Source organism: Phalacrocorax aristotelis, chromosome 8 (assembly GCF_949628215.1).
Source record: "Phalacrocorax aristotelis chromosome 8, bGulAri2.1, whole genome shotgun sequence".
Classification (NCBI taxonomy): Eukaryota; Metazoa; Chordata; class Aves; order Suliformes; family Phalacrocoracidae; genus Phalacrocorax; species Phalacrocorax aristotelis.
The window spans coordinates 45,125,107-45,146,265 of NC_134283.1; the positions used below are offsets into that span (position 1 = coordinate 45,125,107).

Here is a 21,159-nt window from a genome sequence, read left to right on the forward strand (position 1 = left end):
CGGCCAGCAGAGGGAGGAGGAGAGATGCGGGGTACCAGGGAGGAAGCAGGCTGACCCCTGAGCTGGGCGCAAGGCAGGGAGGGAGGGATGGGCAAAGTGGTGAAACGGGGCTGCTTCCAGGTGCAGGCGGCTGCCCGCTGCCCTGTTGGGAGCCATCCCTGCTCTGTGCTCTTCCTGCGGGGCGCGTGGCGAGGCTGCGGGGCGCGTGGCGAGGCTGGGGGGCGAATGGCGAGGCTGCTGAGCATGTCTCCGCTGTGCGAGGGCCGGGTGCTGCGGTATTCAGTGGCACGCTGCGTGCCCCTGCTCTGACTCTGCAAGCGGCTGCCTCCGTGGTACGTGCCAGGGCAGGACCCTGGGTGCTGGCAGGGCAGGGCTGGGTGAGGTGCTCCATCCCCTGCTGTGGGGGCAGAGTGGTGGTGTTTGAGGCACGGCCAAAATTGGCTCTTGAACATTTCCTGGGGGACTCTACACAAAAAAAGCAAAGCTATGGCAAAGCTATGGCTCAGGGGCTCTTGTGCAGGCACTGCTCAGGCCGCAGCGGAGGGAGATCCCCTGCCTGTGCCCTCTGTGCTGCTCAAGCTTTGCCGTGCTGATGGACGAGCGATGCCGGATGCTTTGGGGATGAGCAGCGAGGGTCGGCGGGAGCCGCCTGCCTCCTTCCATCTGTGATCGCTGCTCTCTGACCTGCTGCTGGGAAAGGCAGGGTCAGAGTTCAGCTCCAACTCCGTCCTTGCCTGAACAGGCTCCTCTCAGTACCTCTGCCCTCCGCGAGCTCACGTCTCCTTCCATGTCACTCGTGCCCGTCCTCTGCAGTTTCCTCCCCCATTACACCCAGTTCAGGTCACAAACCCTCTTCCAAGGAAGGGAAAGTGCTTGGGAGGGGAGCGCTGCTGGGCTGCGCCCCGAAACGGTTGAGCAGCTAACCCTGTATCGCAGTAACAAGCCAATGCATCACTTTTAAAAGGGCATTTTATTTTGATGATTGGTTGCTGTAGCTACGCAGCTGGGCCTCTGGCATGCAGTGCATGTGCTTGTTTTCTGTCAAGTGGACTTTCCCAAAGGAATTGTCCTGTCCCTGCCAGCCTGGGGGTGGGAATGGGGGCCTGTGGGAGGTGAGGAGGAGGAGGAGGACTGCGATAGCGAGCCCCTGCGGGACGGTCAGCCTGCAGAGGGGAAAGGAATGAGTCACAGACAGGAGGGCCGTGGAGCAAGACGGTCTCTTGCTGGAGGAGAGGGCACAGCAGGGCTTCAGATGGACGACGTAGCTGTTACTTTAGCACGATGTGTATTGAGCGGAGACAGTAATTCAGGCACGCTCAGCTTGTGCCATGGTGTGCCGGGCAGAGGAGTCCCAGCTGTGTTAGCACATATGCAGGCATTACTTTGCAGGTGGGATGGAGATCTGCTTCGCTGCTGCTTGGGCAGTGTTTTCTCTGTGTGGTTCTGTCTCGGATCCTGGGTGCAGGTGGGTGTGCAGCTCCACGGCAGCAGCCCTGGGGCTGAGGCTGCACGCTGACCCTCCCGAGGTGGCCACAGCCTTGAGCCGCAGGGCCCACCGCTTGCCTTCCCACCCTCCCGGTGTTTCAGCAGCTCGTGCAGGGCTGTTTTCATCTCCTGGGATACCTCTGCCAGGCATCGTGCCTTCCTTGCTGCCCCTAGAGATCTTCAGTGCTCTGTGCTGCAGCCAGGAGGTGTGATGGGCCCAGCAAAAATTAATCGTTGGCTGCAGGGCTGCGCACCCACGCCTGGGCCCGCCCTGGGCTGGCTGCTTCTGCCAGCACCTGTGTGTCCCTGGATCCATCCCGGCTGGCCCGGCTCCTGTCCTTGCAGGACCGCCATCCGGCGCTGCCTGCATCCCGAGCTGGTCGTGCTGCTCAGGCAGAAGGATTTTTCTGGCTTTGTGGTGGTTTTCCCTGATGTTGCGGTTGACTGATGAAGCCAGCTGGAGAACTTGGAAGCAAAACTTTCACAGCCCTTGGCGCAGCCTGGCTGTGACTCATGCGCGGGGTCCGGGTGGTTTTACTTGTGCACAAGAGGAAGCAGAAGCTTCTGTCGTGCCTTTGTAGGATTTTGGGTTTGCTCCTCCACAGCCCTGGGGAAGAAGAAGCCACAGGAGCTGAGCTGGCCCATGGAGGGGCCACCCTGCTTTCCCCGTGCGCCCCTGCCTGCAGCACAGCCGGGAGCTTTGGCTGCTTCTGCTGGATGGTTTTTTCCCCAAAATGTAGATGAGAGGTTCAAGCTTTTAGGAAAAAGGAGTGCAGGTGGGTCTAACAGTGGCACAGGGAGGATGATGGGGACCTTCCACGCTGCCCCCAGAGGTGCGGTGCAGGTGCCCCCCTCTCCTTTTCTGGCCAAGCCTGCTGTTAATTTTAGTATCCGCTTCACCCCTGCGACTTGGCCATGTTGTTCAGCAAGCGGCTGCCAATGATCCCCCTTTATCGCTGTCACACTGGGAATTATCTCCTTCTCCCCCTGCCTCTCCCTCGCCTATTTATAAGCGCTGTGGGCCACCGCTGCCGGGCGCTGCCAGCTCCGAAGGCTTCTTGGCTTCTCCCTGGCTCGTGCCTGGTGGCTGCAGAGCCCTGACCTCCTCCTTGCTCTCAGCGGGGAGGGCTGGCCCTGGCGAGGGGTGCTGCTCCAATGCTGGTGACCCTGCCGTGGTCAGGGGAGCTCGGCTCCCTCCCGGGGTCCGCCTGCACGCCGGGGCAGCATCCGAGTCGGGGTCCTGCCCAGCCAGCGGTGGGCACGAGGGATGCCACCGCAGGAGCGGTTTGGCTGGGGATGTGCCATGTGTAATGCGGGCAGGGCATCGGTGGGGCCACGGTGTGCGGCAGGGAGAGCGTGGCTGGTGGCTGATGGTCAGCAGGGAGCCGGAGGAGAGGAAATGGCTCCTTAAGTCATTAACGTCATCTTAGTTATTATTCCAGAGGAGGCAGGAGGCTGCCCAGCTCCAGGGACTGGGTTAAAGTCCCCGAGCCCTCTGGCTGCGAGGGAAGGGGGCTGCTCTGCCGCAGCCCGCAGCAGCACGGGTGCGTGGAGGAGAGTGGCGTGAGCTGCACCAGTTGTGTGAAGCTGGCCGGGACTGAGCTGTGGGCAGGATTAGCCCCAGGGCTCTAAGCAGAGACACTCGGAGAGCAGCTTTAATGCTTGGAGAAAGCTTTAAATTCTCTTATCCCACGGGGAAAGCAAAACACTTGAATTCTTTTGCGGTTATCTTTTGGCTGTTGGTGTCCGAGAGGAGGAAATGGCCTTTGTGTGCACACGCATGTTTTCCACCTGTGCTTGGAAAGGAAAAAAATTGCTGAATTTTTGGACTTTGAGTGTAGAAACACACAGGGGAATTACCATTATGTCTTCCTAACACCATCTGTATGCCTGCAGTCCCTCGCGTTGCTCAAGTACGAGTTCCCCTCCACGCCGGCGGCCTCGCGGCTCCTGGGTGCGTGTGTGTCTGCATGTGCAGGGTTATGGGGCCGGTTCGAAAAGCCAATCCTGGATCCACTCAGGTCACTGCGAGTAAGAACTTAATAGGATTCACATCTCAGAGAGAATCTGGAGCTTGGAAAGCAATAAACCTCTGCATTATTGCCCGTACATGGTGCCTTCGTTCAGCAGGACTGGCAGCCTGTGCAGAGGTGCCATCTCTTGGGGGGCAGCACGGGAGCTGCCCCTGCAGTGCCACCCCACGTCGCTGTTTGCCGCCGCCCCGTGGCACTGGGCTTGAGCTCCCACGTGGTTCTCATGGTGTTTTGAGGTTTCGTTACCCGTAGTGTATTTTGGTGGGTGCTGCACGGGACCCTGCAGAGCCCTTTCCGTGGGGTGGGCTCTTGGTGCTTGGGGGTTTCCTGGCGCTAGGGGGGCCCCGTCAGACAGGTCTCTCCGTGGGGCCTGGCTGGCTGGGATTGTGTGTCCGCCTGCGTCGTGCTGTTGGTGGGCTTTTTCCTTTTCTAACATCTGTGTTTTCCCCTCTCCCTCTCTCTCGGCAGATCTGTCGGCGGCCAAGCGCAAGTTTGCAGACTCCCTCAATGAATTTAAATTCCACTGCATCGGTGACGCTGAAACAGATGATGAGATCTGCATCGGTGAGTCCTGGGTGCTGGTGCTGTGGGGAGCCCTGAAGCCACGCTCCAGATCCCTGAGCTGAGCAGGGCATGGGGGAGAAACACATGTGAGGATGCCAAGGGGCCCGGGAATTTGTCTGGGTGCTTTCCTGCTCTCTGGAAATGGCATATTTCCCCTGGTTCTACATCAGCAAAGCCTTCATAAGGAAATCAGTTGTTCCTTCTTGGCCTAAATCTACCCTGACCGGATAGGAAAGGAAGATTGCCCATATCTGAAACCACCTAGATTATCTGGCCCTTTCCCGTTGGAGAGCAGGGATCAGGAGATGTGGCCATGGCAAAATACACCGCAAGGGGCTGTGACCTGAAGGAGAGGAGCAGCACCCTCACTGCCGGCAGCAGGAGCGAAGGACCCGGCAGGCGCCCACGGTGCCGACAGCAGCCAGCAGCGCGGAGCCCGGCAGTGCTCTCCCAGCCGAGCCTGGCTCCACCACGGAGCTTCTTGTGGCTTAGAGTGGCAGTTTCAGCCGCTTCCCTCTGTGTTATCCCGCTTCTGCCCCAGCTGAACTTCTAGAGCTTATTGTGCACATCGTCTGGTGCCAGGAGAGCAAATAAGCTTTAGCCCTGATTTAACTTTGCTTATTTATTTGTGCCCAGTCTCTCAGCAAAAATAGCTTTCTCATCCAAGTCCCCTTGCTGCGATGTACATGCTGGTGAGCTGCCACTCGTGCGCCGAGCACGCTGAGGCCAGCACTGAGCCGTAGGGCTGATCAGCGACCGGCCGTTGGGTAGGGCAGGTTCGAGATGAGGGTGCGGTGTTTCTCTCTGGCGGTGGGAACATGGTGCTGGAGATGCTCTGCTCCCGGTTGCTTTTGTAGGCAACTGGGAGCGTTTCTAAGGAGAGAACAAAGATGATAAACCCCCCCCAAAACCCAACCTCCCATAAGCCTCCCAAAACACAAACAAAACCCCCTGTTCAGTCTCTTTCTTTAAAAATAAAAGAAAATGTTGTCAAATGCTGACCGTGCGGGTGCTTCCCTTCCAGCCAAGTCTCTCCAGGAGTTTGCCACGGTGCTGCGGAACCTGGAGGACGAGCGGATGCGCATGGTACGGCCCCGTCCGCGGGGAGCGGGGTGGGTGGTGGCACCGCCGCTGCCGCCGGCGGCTCTGCCCGCAGTGGGTGATGTGGCACCCCCGGGGCACCGTGCTGTGCAGTGGCTGCAAGCCCCAGTGCCCCTTCCCTTGCCCATGGGAGAGCAGAGGGAGGGGAGGGTGAACTTTTTGGGGGGGCACACTTGGAGAACATCAGTAACGGCATCTTGCTGTTGGAAAATGGCCAGCGCCGGTGCTGGTAGAGCTCGCAGGGGTGAGGAGCAGGTTTGGTACAAGCCCCTCAGCCTCCCCTGGGTCCTCAGCCAGTGCAGAGCTGGAGGGGGCGAAGCGTGCTGGTTTCTGTGGGCTGCAGGAGGGTTTCCGTGGGAAAGGCTGTTGAGCAGCATGGGTGTCTGGGGCTGAGCTGGGCAAAAGGGCTGCAGCAGGAGCACGGAAGCGGCGGGTGAGCTGTGCCTGTCTTTGCCCGTAGATTGAGAACGCCAGCGAGGTGCTGATCACGCCGCTGGAGAAGTTTCGCAAGGAGCAGATCGGGGCTGCTAAGGTAGGCTGCTGCTGCGCCGATCTGCTGTCACCTCTGGGAGCCCCTGCTCGGGCTCAGGAGCAGAGCCCAGAGCCGTGTGGGCGATGGCCGTGGCTGGGACCTGGCGTGCTGCAGGGATGGGCCCTGCTGGGCATGGGTATGGGAGGAGATGGCTGCACGCTGCTGCGGGATGGAGATGGGGAAAGTGCCTCAGAGTTCCCAGTTCACCCACAACCAAGTAACGTCCTGAGGTGAGCCGAGGGCCAAAGATCACACGCCAGTTGAAGTGAACTTTTTTCTTTCTTCCTCCAAACCAGAAATAGTATTTTCTTAGAGGAGTTCCCAGTTGCCTGAGGCCCCCAGTCTGCGCTCCCCACCCCTGGTGTGTCTCTGGGTGGCTGCAAGGGAATTTGGACAGCTTCTGCAGGACAGCCGAGCCTGGGGAAGCACCGGTGTGGCTGAGGGTGGCTCTGAGACAGCTTGCTCCCCCCCCTTTCTTTCCTGCCTTTGTTCTGAAATTAAAACCACTGTCTGCGGCTCTCCTGTTGTTATAACAACCTGGTGCCGCCTGCAAGAAGCACATACCAGCCCGGCGGGGCCGTGTTTGCATGGCAGCGGTGTGCCCAGCTCCCCACTGGCATGGGAGCTGCGGTGGCACTGCGGTGCAGCCCAGCCACCCCTCACTGTCCTGCTTGGCGCAGCTTAAAAAAGAAAGACCAAAAGGCTCGCGTCAGAAAGGAGCTGGTTATTAGCAGGTGTCAGGGGTGGATTTCGTACTGGCGTGTCAGCGTGGCGAGGCTGGGATGAGAGGTGCAGAAGCGAAGTTAAGGTTGACACCCTCCTTTGAAGGCTCCTGCCACAAACAGCCAAATTACTGCGTCATCATCCTGAGTGACACATAGGATAAGCCATCGTGAGAGGTGGCAGGATGGGATGTGAAATTGTGACCATGTTAGCTGGTTAGCAAGCACTTTCCTCTCTGTGTTGTCTTTGGGCCAGCCCTGGACCTAGATGTTTTGCCGAGCCTTGGGCTCTGGGAATAGAGGAGGGGCTCCCCCAGGTCCTGGATTTTGGCAGCTCAAACTTGATTTTTTTTTTTTGTGTAGCTGCCTGATGGTTACGGGTAAAATCAGCTTCGCCCCACTTCCAGCTGATGCCCCTTGGCCTCAGTCCCACCTGGTGCTGTGCCGCAGGGGGTTAGCTCCCACCCGGGACTCACAGTCCTGCACGACGCTGTAGGGAAGCTGGGGATGCTCGCGGCTGCCCCGCTGCCGCTGTGTTCAGCATCACACTTTTTGTTCTGTTTTGTAGGATGCCAAAAAGAAATACGACAAGGAGACGGAGAAGTATTGTGGTGTCCTAGAAAAGCACTTAAACTTGTCTTCTAAGAAGAAAGAATCCCAGCTTCAGGAGGTGAGAGCAACCCCTAGTTTTCCATGTCTAGCAGTTACTGTGGTGAGCTTTTTGAATGCTTTACTCAGCTTATGGCATTGGTTTTCCTGGCTGTAAAATGAGAGATCCCAAAACGGATAGCAATCAAAAAGGAGAGAGAGTTTATAATTAAAGAGTGCAAGAGAAAGGAACTGGTTCTGTTGCAGGCCTCCCTTGTGCCAGCACAAATCACGGATGTCGAGTTCCCTTCTCTGAAAGTGGCTGCTCTGGCTTTGGGCTTCATGGGAGGAGTGATCAGGCTTAGTGCTTTTAAACTGCTTTAGGAGCCTATTACTGACTCGGGACGTAGTTAGCTGCTGTGCCAAATGCTCTTATGGGATGAGTACGCCGAGTTTTCAGTCGTTTTTTCCAAGTTTGGAATTTTCTCCGCTGGCCCAGAGCTGGGTTGATCCTTGCAGGATGCATGTCCTTGCTTTTGGGCATGATGCTGGTGTGTCGCTGAGCTGTTTCTGGGGGAATTGGTGGGCACCGGTGGTGGCTCTTGCACTGGGATAGCTCAGATGGTGTTACGGTGCCCAGTGGGGCTGGGGACTCAAGAGAGCAGGTAGATACATCTGTGGCACAAGTAATCGTCTTCCACCAAGTCAGGGTTGCAGAGGGGTAGGAATCAGGGTTGACATCCCTGCCGGCCAGCTTCGTCCTCGCATAGGTGTTCTGGGTGCAAATAACTTGCCATGTGGAAGCACCCGTACGTCCCAGGAGATGGAGAGTCCCGTTCTCATGGCTTTTAAATGACCCTTTAAACCTCTGTGTTAGTTTGTGTTTGAAATACTGTTGTGAGACACAGGAGTGGTAGGATGCCTTTCTGGGGAGGGAGGGAGCCACTCGTGGCTGTCAGGTTGCAGCAGTGACTTTCAGAGGTGTGATCCTGTGCCCTGGCCAGGGAACAGCCCTGCGGGGCTGCCCAGGAGCCCAGAGCAGCAGGCGGTGGGATGCGCTGTGGGGTGTGGTGCGGGATGCGGGCAGTGGGATGTGGTGAGGGATTTAGGCGGTGGCTGTGTGCGGGATGCGGGCAGTGGGATGTGCTGTGGGGTGTGGCGTGGGGTATGGGATGCAGGCAGCGGCTGCGTGGAGGATGCGGTGCGGGATGCGGGCAGTGGCTGTGCGGGATGGGGTATGGGATGCGGGCAGTGGCTGCGTGCAGGATGCGGGGTGGGATGCGGGCGGTGGCTGTGCGGGATGGGTTGTGGGATGCAGGCAGCGGCTGCGTGGAGGATGCGGTGCGGGATGCGGGCAGTGGCTGTGCGGGATGGGGTATGGGATGCGGGCAGTGGCTGCGTGCAGGATGCGGGGCGGGATGCGGGCGGTGGCTGTGCGGGATGGGTTGTGGGATGCAGGCAGCGGCTGCGTGCAGGATGCGGTGCGGGATGCGGGCGGTGGCTGTGCGGGATGGGGTATGGGATGCAGGCAGCGGCTGCGTGCAGGATGCGGTGGGGGATGCGGGCGGTGGCTGTGCGGGATGGGGTGTGGGATGCAGGCAGCGGCTGCGTGCAGGATGCGGGGCGGGATGCGGGCGGTGGCTATGTGGGATGGGGTGTGGGATGCAGGCAGCGGCTGCGTGCAGGATGCGGTGCGGGATGCGGGCGGTGGCTGTGCGGGATGGGGTGTGGGATGCAGGCAGTGGCTGTGTGCAGGATGCGGTGGGGGATGCGGGTGGCGGCTGTGCGGGATGGGGTGTGGGATGCAGGCAGTGGCTGCGTGCAGGATGCGGTGCGGGATGTGGGTGGCGGCTGTGCAGGATGGGGTATGGGATGCAGGCAGTGGCTGTGTGCAGGATGCGGTGCGGGATGCGGGCGTTGGCTGTGCGGGATGAGGTGCGGGATGCAGGCAGCAGCTGTGTGCAGGATGCGGTGTGGGATGCGGGTGGCGGCTGTGCAGGATGGGGTATGGGATGCAGGCAGTGGCTGTGTGCAGGATGCGGTGCGGGATGCGGGCGTTGGCTGTGCGGGATGAGGTGCGGGATGCAGGCAGCGGCTGTGTGCAGGATGCGGTGCGGGATGCGGGTGGCGGCTGTGCGGGATGGGGTATGGGATGCAGGCAGTGGCTGTGTGCAGGATGCGGTGCGGGATGCGGGCGTTGGCTGTGCGGGATGAGGTGCGGGATGCAGGCAGCGGCTGTGTGCAGGATGCGGTGCGGGATGCGGGTGGCGGCTGTGCAGGATGGGGTATGGGATGCAGGCAGTGGCTGTGTGCAGGATGCGGTGCGGGATGCGGGCGTTGGCTGTGCGGGATGAGGTGCGGGATGCAGGCAGCAGCTGTGTGCAGGATGCGGTGCGGGATGCGGGTGGCGGCTGTGCGGGATGGGGTATGGGATGCAGGCAGTGGCTGCGTGCAGGATGCGGTGCGGGATGCAGGCTGTGTGTGGGATGCCGCTGCCGGTGCATGTTGAGCAGCGCTGGCTGCTGGTGCCATCTGCTGGCATTTTCCACCCCGCACTTTGACTTCAGCTTTTGCTGCGAGGCAGGAGGAAGCGGGAGCCAGCTCCCAAGTTCAGGCGTTGGGACCTTTTCCCCAGGGCGCTAGGAAGCATACACTGGTTTTGGTGGCTCAAGCCTGACTGGGGAAGGGGTAACTTTGAAAGAGCAGTTCAGGGTTGTGAAACGTGGATGTGGCATCCAGCAGCGCGTGGAAGCGCTCGCCCTGTCCAGCACTGTGCTTTCTGCTGTGCTCCCTGCCTGCCAAGGGGCTTTCCAGGCGGGGGGCTGCAGCCACGGGAGAGGTGTTGGTGGGATGGTAGCATTCTAGGAAAGTTAACGCTTACGAGCAGCCTGAAGCTTCACCATATGCCCCGATGTCTTCAGAGAAGAGTCTTTGTGCCCGGGATATTTGGTGTTTTGTATTTCCTAACCTTCTCCTGCTGTCTGCATCTGGAGGGTGATAGTGGCTGTATAAGCAACGGCTGCGGCGAGGCGGGGAGAGGAGGAACCATGGGAATTCTCTGCCGCTTTGGCTGTTGACCAATTAAATAACACACGGAGTCTAATCTGCCATTTAACTCCGGGCAAAGTTATTCGATTGCATCCTATTTTCTGCTTTTCAGAACTCAGTTTGCTAAATACCTCTGCCTGCGCACTGTGGGCGCGCAGCGCAAATGCTGCTGGCAGGTCAGGGGAAACCGGGCCGTTTCACAGCTGTGGCACACACAGAATCAGGAGTGAGCTGCTGTCGAACGCAAGAGGGTGTTTGCCAGCTGGGTTTTGCAGAGCGTGGGAGCAGCCGTATGTCGAACCCTGACGGGGTGCGCGGTTCGGTGCATCCTCCTCCTCAGCCCTGGGCACAGCGAGGGTGGTGCTGGTGAGGGCACCCCATCGGCCTCAGCCAGGACAGAGGAATTTGCCTCCTGTTGAGCAATGACTTGATGATGGGTTGTGCTGGGGGTGAGGCTCTTTGACCAGCTGAGTTTGCTGGGGGTGAGGCCGGAGGGATGTGGGTCACCCAGACCAACCTCCCCGTGTCGCTCTATGCAAAGCATCACTTGTAAACGTAGCAGCAGCGTGTGCTGGGGTCAGCAGCCCAGGGATACCCGCGTCCCTTGCCCCGCTCTCCGTGCAGCAGCTCTGCTCCGTGTGCGTGACAAGGTTATTTTTACACACTGGGATTGCGGCATATCCCTATTTTTGCTCACTTGGGCTTTACCTGCAAAGCAGAGGGGATTTGTTGTCTGCTGATCCACCCAAGTGACGTGCTTGCTGGTGGGGTGCGTGCACTGCCCGCTTCGGCCCCGGGGTGTTTTGGGCAGTCTCCCGTTGTGGTGCTTTCCAGAAAGCAGAGAATTGCCTTTTATTGTCAAGTATGCAGCAACTTCTCATTTTTCTCGCTTCTAATGTGTGCATTTCTACACAGCTGTCAGGGAGGTGAGAACATGAGTCATCAAAACCATTTTTTGCAGCTGAAGAAAGAGTCTGTTCATGTGAATCAGGTTTATATTTAATTGCTGTGCCATCTGTCCAGCCCTGGACTGGGGTCTGAAGCTGAATTTGTTCTGCACGGACACGTTCCCATTAGACCCAGATGTCCTCTAGTCGCAAGGCCAACTGCTCCCGGTCAGTAGTGACTTTGTGTTTCCTCTTTCACCTCCCCGGCGCTTGCAGGCAGACAGCCAGGTGGACCTGGTTCGGCAGCATTTCTATGAAGTCTCCCTGGAGTATGTCTTCAAGGTGCAAGAGGTCCAGGAGAGGAAGATGTTTGAGTTCGTGGAACCTGTAAGTGAGCACTCGAGTGGCCTCAGCATGCCAAAAATGGGGGACCAGGGGCTTGTGGGGAGCAGCGTTGTGGCGTGGAGCATCCCTGCAGCTGGATGGTGGGGGGGCGGGGGGCAGCCTCACCCTGCCACCCCTTCCTTGAAGGGAGATTTGGGGGGGGAGAAAGCACCTTTGTGAGCTCCGGTGTGCAGAACCGTTATCTCAGCAGCTACGTGCATGCTAGAAACATTTCATTTTTGATTCTGCGGACATCTCGGCCGTGGTGGGCTGGACTGTGCGGCCTGTGGCAATTAGAAGAAAAATAGGCTTGACTGGGGGAAAAAATAACAGAACTGTAACATTCGCATGGGAAAAAGAGCACAGGAGGGGCAGAAATAGAGAAAAGAAGTTTCCTAAGATCGGCCTTTGCTCAGATGCTAAATCCTTTAAAGCTCCTCCGGGAAGCACCAAACCTCCCCGGCTCTTCGCAAATGTAATTCCTGCTGAGAGATGAGTAACGTGGAGCTGGGAGAGGCACGAGGCAGGGAACGGCAGCGTGCTGCCTGCTTGTCCTCCCGGCTCCTTCCTGCACCTCCCGGCTCTGCTCTCAGTGACCCCAGGGCTTCGGTGGTGCGGCGCGGCGGGACAGAGGGGTGAGGGGTCCTGGGGCAGGGGGAAGGAAAGCACAGACTCAACTTTGGGGTCCATTCAGAGGAGGTTTTGAAAGTGAAATGAGGAACAGGGCATCCTCCTAGGGACTGCCAGCAAGACCCTCTGCCCCCGCGGCGTTGCAGGGATGCTTCCCCTACGCAGCGGTTGCTCTGAAAGAGGCTGTGGGTCTCTACTGACTGTCTTGATTCGTTTTACCCCAACGCAGCTGCTGGCCTTTCTGCAGGGGCTTTTCACCTTCTACCACCACGGCTACGAGCTTGCAAAGGACTTCAGTGATTTCAAGACAGAGCTGACAATCAGCATCCAGAACGTAAGTGTGCCATGTGCCCGTCGCCGTGACTGTCCTGCTGAGCAAAATAACACTTTTTGATATATTTTTAATAAAGGTTTTATTCTCCTTTCTTTGCGTGCCATCGAGCCAGAGGCTTTGACTGTGTCACTGAAAGCAAATTCTTTTTTTGTAAATAACGCTGCGCCGCGTATGCAGCCGACATGGCAGTTCATTCCCTACGGCATACTGAACGCAGAGGCCCAGCTTCCCCAGGAGTCAGCCAGCGGGCAGACGCCGTCACGCGCCCTGTGATTTTTGTGACTGTTTCAAACCATTTTGCAAGGGTTTCGAAGCGCTGTTCGTTCTGGCACGTGCAGCGCTTTTCGCCGTCCCAGCCTCCGGGCTGTGGAGCGGAGCCCTTCTGCCGGCTGCGGCCGCAGCCAGCGCGTGGTTGGTGCCCGCGTGTCGGACGTGTGTGCTGGGCTTTGCCATGTTGGCATTGCAGCTCTGCTTTCCTCTCTTGTTAAAGAGTGACTCTTTTTCTCCCAAGGATGCAGACTGGTTTCATTCTTTTGAAACACCTTTTTCACAAAACTCACAGTACAAACAGCTGGCCAATTGTCATAAGATTTTTCTTTTAGCTTAAATCCGGGCCCAGGAAGAAAACCTGTCCTGTGGCTGGCAGTGGGCTCCCCTGGTCCCATTTCCCGCACGGGCTGCAGTGACCCAGCTCTAGGGTCCCGCCGCTGCGTGGTGCCTCCTCGCTGCAGAGGTGGCCGCGTTGGGTCCATGCACTGGAAGAGGCATTCCTGCTTTCATTTGCAGACAAGAAATCGTTTTGAAGGAACGAGGTCGGAGGTTGAATCTTTGATGAAGAAGATGAAGGAGAATCCTCACGAGCACAAAAACATCAGCGCTTACACGATGGAGGGTTACCTCTATGTGCAGGAGAAACGTAGGTGTTGGGGCGGCGGAGCTGCCTGCCAGGGCAGTGCAGCGAGGTGGAAGGTGGGGAAGGTGGTTTATCAGGGCGTGGGGCGCAAAGGCTAATTCATCAGGCTACAAAATCCGTGGACGAGAGGGATTGGCCCAGCGGTTGGGATATTAAGGTGGGAATGTGGGAGCCAGGCTCTCCCTGGGAAGGAGAATCACTGCCAGTGCCTGATAAAAGTCTTTCCCCTGAACAGAAGGGGGGTAACAATGCTTAATCCACTTGTGAAGTCCAACAAGAACCATAGGTACAGAAACCTGTCATGCTAAATGGTTGTTAAACATAACGGGTTATTAATGGGAGGGCACTGAAACCGTACTAATTCTCGGTATAAAAACTCCATTTACTTTGTAGGTCACTTTGGGACTTCATGGGTGAAGCATTACTGCACGTACCAGAGGGAATCAAAGCGCATCACGATGGTGCCATTTGACCAGAAATCCGGAGGAAAAGGGGTGAGTCCCACAGGCAGCAGGGCTGCGTCGCGGGGGTCTCTGCCGGGCAGCGCTGCGGAGCTGCCAGCTGCACGCTCTCCCAGTGCTCAGACTGAACCGTTTTTAGTGAGGCGACACAAATGCAAGTCAAGTGGGTCAGATTCATTCCAGGCTGAGTGGGTGTCACACAGGGAATTCACTCTGCACCTTGTTTAAAAAAACCCCCACAAACAAACGAGGAAAAAAGAACACAAAAAAAAAACAACCCAAAGGACAAGAAAACCTCAAAAGCCCACAGATCTTTGGGAATGGTCAGCTGTGCTGAGAGCAGAGCTGGCTTCCCAAGTGGATAGAGCCCCTCAGACATCGCTGTTTCATGCTTCAGCTCCATATTGCAGGCCGGTGTCTGCACACATCTATTTGTGAGGATGAGCTTGCAGCAGCTGCCTCTGGGCTGAGACTGGGCCTTTTGCCTCTGGCTTTTAGGTCTGACCTTCATTTACTCATTTCTGTTTGTGAAAGAAGACACCTTTGAAAGCTAAAGTATGTGCAGTTGCATCTCTGGCTCTGCTCTCGCTGTCCCTGGTGATGCTGGGCACGTGGTGGGTCGTGCATCTGCACCGTGCCCTGCGAGGCGGTGGCTGTTTTTGTGGGTGGAGGTGGAGGTCAGGGCTGGGAGAGGAGTGGGGTCATGCCACGCACACCCACCACGCTCCAGCTCCGTGGGCGCCTGCTCCCCAGTCCCTGATTCCTGCTCCGAGGCCTGGAGGAGAGAACCTGTTCATCATTTTGCTCCTTCCCCAATGCCTATGACTTGGCCAACGAAGTTGTTTTGTTCTAGACAGAGCCACAGGAGAGCCTGGAGCTCCCCTTGGCCCCGAGGGGGTGTAGAGGAGCAGGGGGAGCAGCAGATGTGGGGTGTGGGGGGCCAGTGCACACCATGTGCCCAATTGCTCCTGGGGCAGCGTAAGCCCAGCTGTAGGCAGGACTGGCTTTGCTCCTCTGTACAGCAGGAACAATAGACCCCCCCCGGAGTGTTCCTGGCTGGGACGGTTTGCAAACATTATCCCCTTGCAGGGGAGCGCCTCGGGCAGCTGGACAGGCTGCCGCGCAGCTCCCTGCTGGCAAAGGGAGCTGGCCGTGGGGAGGGCAGCTTTTAAAATTAATTTCCTCTTGCCTACAGAGCATCTTCATTATAACTCAGCATTAAAACATCCCAGCCCTGTAATCGTCAGCGGCTGCACTGTGTTTCATGTGGTCTCTTCCCATTTCACGGCTTCCCCTGCACCCTGGGGTGCGGGCGTTGCCGACACGGCCGTGTTGCCCTTCTCATGCAGGGCAGGGGCCGTGCTCCGGCGTGCCGTGCCAGCCACCGTGCCGGTGGGAATGCTTGCCCGGCGTCTCGTGGCTTGCACAATCCCGGCGTGAAACGCTGCCTATGCTGGGGCAGCTCTATCCAGGCTGCAGAGCCCGTCGGTGATGATGGGCGCGGGCGTTGGAGCGTGGAGCAGCCGAGGGGCTTGTGGCCGCGCTGCCGGGCGTTTCGGGGTCTGGCTGGAGCAGGCGCCAAGCGACGGGCGATGCCGGTGCTGCAGGGCGAGACCCTTCACTCGTGGGTCACAAAGGTCACTGTGTGTGGTATCGGCCCCACCTGAACGTGCCTCGAGCTGTGGCTGGAGCCGGATATTGGCGGGTTTGAAGCAGGGGCATTCTCTGAATACCGGACGGGGAGTTCGGCAGCTTGGGAGCAGCCTCGTGCCAGCAGCAGGCCGGGCTGGGGAGCACCGGGTGCAGGTAGCTGAACCCCGGGGAGAAGCCCTGCAGGGAGCTCTCTCAGGTCTGTCTTCCTGGGTCTGTTCTTGGTCCCTAATCATGTTTCCTGGAAAAATGGTGATGTCAGGGAACAGGGTGGTCAGCCAAGGTGTCATCAAGAACAGCACAGAGAGCACAGAAAAGTGGCCATCTCCAGGAACTCATTCAGAATTCATTTTCTATTGAGTCATCAGTGGATTTTAAAAATTGTAGGAGAAATGCCTCTGTTGGCAGGGCCTGAGCAGGGATTTTCTCCAGCAGAGGACAGCAGTGCACACGGATCCTGCCGGATCGCTGCTCCGAGTGTGGAAATCCAGTACAACTTGGATGCAGATGCCTGGATGGGAGAATGGTTTTGTTGTTGCTCTGTTATATAATAAACATTTTAAGACATGTTTGCTCCCGTTAAGAGGTCTCGTGTGCAGAATGCTGCCACAAATGCAGCCTGGAGTGAAAATTGACAGCCAGGTCTATGATGCATTGTTCAACAATGGAAAATAAAGCTGACTTTGCCCAAAAGTTGTGGTCCAGCACGCCCTGCCTGCCTGAAGCATGGGTTGCGTGGTGCTTAATGCACAGATTTAATTGTGTGGGGTCAGAAAGGAGAGCTTCTCGTGAAAGATTTTGGAATAAACGTGGTTGCAAGGGTCAAAAGAGAAGTCTTCGTGTCAGATGTATAAAAATGTATTTCTAGCGGGCTGATATCGCCAAATCCCCCCAGGTTTGAACAGGTTCCTTGAAAGCACAGCGGGTGCTGGGGGCAGGCACACGGCGGGTTGATTGTTCTCAGCCTTACCTGCGATTTTGTCTCGTCTCAGGGAGAAGACGAAGCTGTTATCCTCAAATCTTGCACACGGCGCAAAACGGACTCAATCGAGAAGAGGTTTTGCTTTGATGTGGAAGCTGTCGATCGGTGAGTGCCAAGGGCGTACCTGCGGCCCGGGTCGTCGGGAGGATGCACGCCCCGGGGGTGACGCTAGCCGTGCGCAGGGAGAGGCGGCACTCGTCCGCACTTGGCTTTCCTGGGTTGTTCGTGTGCAGTTTCCATGTTTCTCTTCTTTAGTCATCCCCTCCGTGGATGGAAAGCATTAGTCTGTGGAAACGCGCTCTCCCTTGTGCTTCCAGTCAGGTGCTTTCAGTAGATTTAGTGCTTTGGTTTACAAGGTGCCGAGTTACTCAAGTCCCTCAAACTTTCATGGTGTTTTAGAACTTCTGCAGTCTCTGGCCGCATAAGGTGAATGGTTGCAAGTATGGAAAAGATGCTTTGTGGGTGTTTTGGCAGGGATATGATGCCTCTTTCCAGCACTGGGTATGTATAACTTTAGCTGTTGTGCTGGAGAGTGGCTGCTGCTGGTGTGCTGTGGATGGGTGTGAATGGAAGTCTGGCTTGCGCCTCCGGGCGCTTTGCATTCGCTTCTTTTTCCTGCAGGAGGAAAATGCTTTCTGCTGTGATTTATCACGTAGCAGCTGAACCAGATGTATGTGTGGATTCAATCTATAGCGCCTAGGAATGAGAGCCTGTTATCATATCTAATTAGCATCACGCATGGCTTACATATATAAACAGGAAAACCAGGCTGGGGTTGCTATTCCAAGTGGTATTAGTCACTGCCAAATATCTTCCTCGCTGCAGGAAGTTTACATGGTTTACAAAAGCTCGCTCCAAAGTCACTGAATGTCTGTGCCCTCCCCGTTGTGTGCCTGCTCATGTTCCAGCTGTCCTCCCCTCCGCTGGCAGCTGCGGGAATGCCCAGGAGGTCTTGGGAAAACCCGAGTTCATCAAAACCCAAGGTGTTGAATAACGCTGGAAATACCCCGTGGTACCTTTCCCTGCCCAGCCTGTGCGTCCGCAGCGTTTCGGTGCCAGCCCCGCTTGCTGCCAGCCCGGGGCAGGGAGGGGTCGGGGTGATGGAGCTCTGCCCGTCTTGGCTCAGGGATAAGATAACCCCGGGGCTGCCTCCCGCACTCTGTAGCTGTGCTTTCCTCCAGAAAGCTGCAGTATTTCTGCTGACATGGGGATTTTTTTTTTTTTTCCTCTGCCCCGAAGATATTTTTTTTAAATGTGAAAATCAAAATAAAACTGGGAGGAGGAGAAGCCAGCCACCACAATAGTTTTCTTTTGCAGCATGTTCAGAGGCAGCTGAACCTTCCCTTGATGTCAGGAGCCTGCTAGGCATGGGATCAAGAGCTACTCCAGAAATATGCCTGCTAAATGTAAATAATGGCAGGGGAGCGGCAAAGGCGGGGAAACTTGAGAAATTGCTCATTTCATGTACATGTTCCTGCTGCAAGAGACTGCCCCTGCCCGAGAGGACAGTGAGAGCAGAAAATGAAATAAAAGGCTGGTTTTCCGCACAGTACACAGGCAACTCTGCATAGTTTTGGTATCAGAATTCATCATTAGTTGTCTAAAATAATGGTTATTTCCAAAATATTTAAGCTAAGAGGAAGAGGAGGCAAAACAGGTTTTGCTATGGCCAAAAGAGCGTGTGATGTGCGCACCCCGTCTCCCCCTCCCTGGGATAGTCATGCTGAGTGCTGGGAGATCTGGGCACCATCAGGGCTTCGAGTGACGCTGTCGATGTCCGGGGTTCGCTGGCGATCACCTTCACCTCGCCCGGTACTCGTGCTTTGGCCTGTCCTAGAAAGCGGTGTGTATCTTGGAATGGTTTCCTTGCCGGCCCGGGATTATTGGGGGTTGGCACCGCGTGGGTGCCGCCCGGCAGCCGTCCTGCCAGAGCCTGGCCCGGCTCCGCCGCATCGCCCTGGGGCCGCGGGTGACCTGGAGCTCCTTGTGTGGAGGCGCTTGGCTGCGGCTGGAGGCGCTGGGGCTCACCTGGGCACCGCGGGAGGGAGACCCGCGCCCGCTGCTCGGGAGGTCGGGCAGGCTCGGGCAGCAAGGACATCACGCCTTCGGAGGCATTGCTTCCCATTTTGTGGTGGAGGAGATCAGCTCGGGTTTACGGACCCAAGCGCAGGCAGAAACTTCAGCCCACCCTCTCCACCCGAGTCCGCTGACCACAAGCGGTTGGGTACCTTTGGCCAAAGGCAAGCTGGATCGATGTCTGGGTCTGTTTTCGCAGAACGGAGGAGGCTGATTTGTGTAGTGGGCTGTTTGTTCTGGGCTGGGTTTTTCTGTTGTTGGTTTTCTTTTTCTGGCTTTTTGTTTTGTGTGTATTTTATTGTCTCTGCTAATAGAGAAGTCAGAAACTTGATGTCTTGTTCTTCAGCCCCACGCAGGAAGTCTGTTTACGATTAAGGCAAACATCCCCAAGATGCTTCTCTGTCTCACATATGTGCTGTGTTTTGACTTAGAGCAGTTTTCCCCTTTCTTTTCTGTATGCAACTTCTAAATGAAAATTAGACTTGTAAGCAATGTCCAGCGAGAGCCAAGTATCTTGTAACTGATAGGAGCATGCAGTCACCTTTCATTAAGCCAGCCCGGGAGAACACTGTGATACTGAGAAAACCGCGTGCATTCGTGGTGTTCAGAGGTAAGGGTGGATAATGCCACCGGAGTGTGCCTCTCCTGAAGTCTGAAACTGCCTTTCGGAAGGTTAGCTTGGAGACAGGTGGAGTAGGAGAGCAGGAAGATTTTTTGGTACACATCGCTTGCTTCCCATGGACAATTAAATTGGATTGTCCCTTCCGAAGTACGTGTGCAGCGAGACTACGCTGGGCTGCGTGTGTGTCCCCCTCGGCGAGGACCAGGGGCATCGCACCAGGGATCCACCGGCTCCGGGTTGAAACCTGTGGCTGTGCCGCGCTCAAAGCCCATGGAAGAGCCCAGCGGTGCTGGATGGGTGACGCATCGCTGCCCCTCAGCAGCTGTGTCCAAAAGGTCTCTTCCTGCTGCAACAGAGGATGCTTAAATCACCTTGCAAAGGCACCTGCCAGCCAGCGGCCCCCGCTGGGCTCCGCAGCGGGTGCAGGTAGCCCGTGCTCCGCTGCGGTGTCGCTCTGTGGCTTTCAGTGAGGCACTTGCGTGCCTTGGGGACAAAGTGAAGCCCACTTCCTTCCGCGGCTCTCCTAAAGCGTATTCAATCTTTTTTTTTTTTTTTTTTTTAGTTTTCTGTGTGCAAACTGGCTTAGTTTTCAGCTTGTTTTATTAAGGCTTGACAAGTTGCGTCCGTCTTACTAACCGGGGTAGGAGGATGGAGCAGCGCCGGCTGGGCTGGGGGCCGGGGTTACCCCTCTGTCTCCTGCTGGAGCCGGCAGTATAAAACCTGCATTAATTACGGCTTGTTACAGATCAGATCCCTTGCTAACAGCCACGCACGTGTATGAGTACATGCAAAGAAATTTTACCTTCCACTCAAGTATTTTTACCTACTATCACCATAAAATTTGCGTAGCATTTCAAGCTCTGCCCGCCCTAACTGGCGCGGTGTGGCAGGACGCGGTACGATCCCCGCGTTGTGGTGCCGGGGAGCTCCAAAGGAGCGGCGGGACCGTGCTCAAGCTCCTGGTTTGCCGTGCAGCCTAGAGGTGGCAGCCTCAGCTGGCTCTTCCCCAGTTACCTTCATCGGCACAGAAATGGGTTCGTCAACGTTGCATTTTGGGAACCCGGTGTACATGGCATGGGGGGTGCAGGCTTGGAGCTTTTTAAAGAACACCCAGAGAAGCTGTTGTTTGTTTGAGGGGGGGTGGGGGGCAGAATTGGGTATTTTCCTGTAAAAAAGTGTCAGCACTGCTGAGCTGAAAATCTTGAGCCTGATCTATCGTTACAACATTGCTTCCTTTTCCTGTTGTCTGATAAGGAGATGCTGAAGCTTCCAATGCTGAAGACTGAAAAGCTGTGATAGAGGTGTTTGTGAGAGGTCTAAGAAATCCCTGACACTACATTTGCAAATAGTTCTGCTGTGGGAGGTTAGGGATTCCCTGTTCAATGTGGGAAGTTAGGAGTATTTTATTGCGTTGTTACAGCGAAATTAGCTGCAGAATGGCGTTCCAGTGTCTGGCTGAAATACGTTCCCAGTGTGAGGGATACTGTGTTTTACTGTTCAGGGCCCTTTTTTCCCCAGCTAAACTTATTTGTAGTCTTTGTGCATTAAATCAGTTTTGTAAACAAGGTAAACAGGGACGACAGCCAGTGCCTTACAAAATGAGCCTTAGAAGGAGGAGTATCTCATCTGGCTGATGACAAAGGCTGTGTAATTTAGGATAATGTAGGTCATCGCTCAGGGCTAGAAGCAAAGTGCTTCTAATACCAATTGGCTTTTCTGGGAACAGGAGGTATTCAGAATTTGGGGGTTTTGGTCTCTTAGTTGTTCATAAAGGCAGTGAACTCCGCACGCAGTGCCGTTCCCCTGGGCTGCTGCCTGCGTGCCCCCGAAGCAGCAGGCACCGCGCTGCCCCGCGCTGCGTAACGGTTGGCATCGGGGCGGGTGAGCTGCGATGCGCCTGCCCGAGCGTTTCCCTGACCAGGTGGTTGTCCCTAGGTAGGTGGTTGGCCTTGCTCTGGGTACGTGCTTTACGGATCCGCATATTTCTTTGAGGCATGTTCCCCGCTGGCCAGCGCCGGGGCTGGTTGCGCCACGGCCGGCGACCACCCCACCGCTGCCGGTGTTGCCCGCGGCCGGCTGGCGGCTCTCGCCGGTGCTTTGGACAGCACGTGCGATTCAACCTGTACTTGTTCCTCTGCGGGTGTCGC

General features: G+C 56.7%; 1 protein-coding gene across 5 annotated transcripts in view; it reads left to right on the top strand.

Moving 5' to 3' along the window:
- The window catches only part of ARHGAP26 (Rho GTPase activating protein 26), a 154,041-nt gene that overhangs the window by 19,078 nt on the left and 113,804 nt on the right, over nt 1-21,159 (top strand). For 4 of the 5 annotated variants that reach the window (XM_075103012.1, XM_075103014.1, XM_075103015.1 and 1 more), the window contains exons 2-10: nt 3,987-4,082; nt 5,107-5,168; nt 5,644-5,715; nt 7,006-7,107; nt 11,237-11,347; nt 12,204-12,308; nt 13,095-13,224; nt 13,615-13,715; nt 16,325-16,419. In XM_075103012.1, the coding sequence (XP_074959113.1) occupies nt 3,987-4,082; nt 5,107-5,168; nt 5,644-5,715; nt 7,006-7,107; nt 11,237-11,347; nt 12,204-12,308; nt 13,095-13,224; nt 13,615-13,715; nt 16,325-16,419 (874 nt within the window). The remainder of the gene's footprint in view (nt 1-3,986; nt 4,083-5,106; nt 5,169-5,643; nt 5,716-7,005; nt 7,108-11,236; nt 11,348-12,203; nt 12,309-13,094; nt 13,225-13,614; nt 13,716-16,324; nt 16,420-21,159) is intronic. The other variant, XM_075103013.1, reaches the window with a different exon arrangement.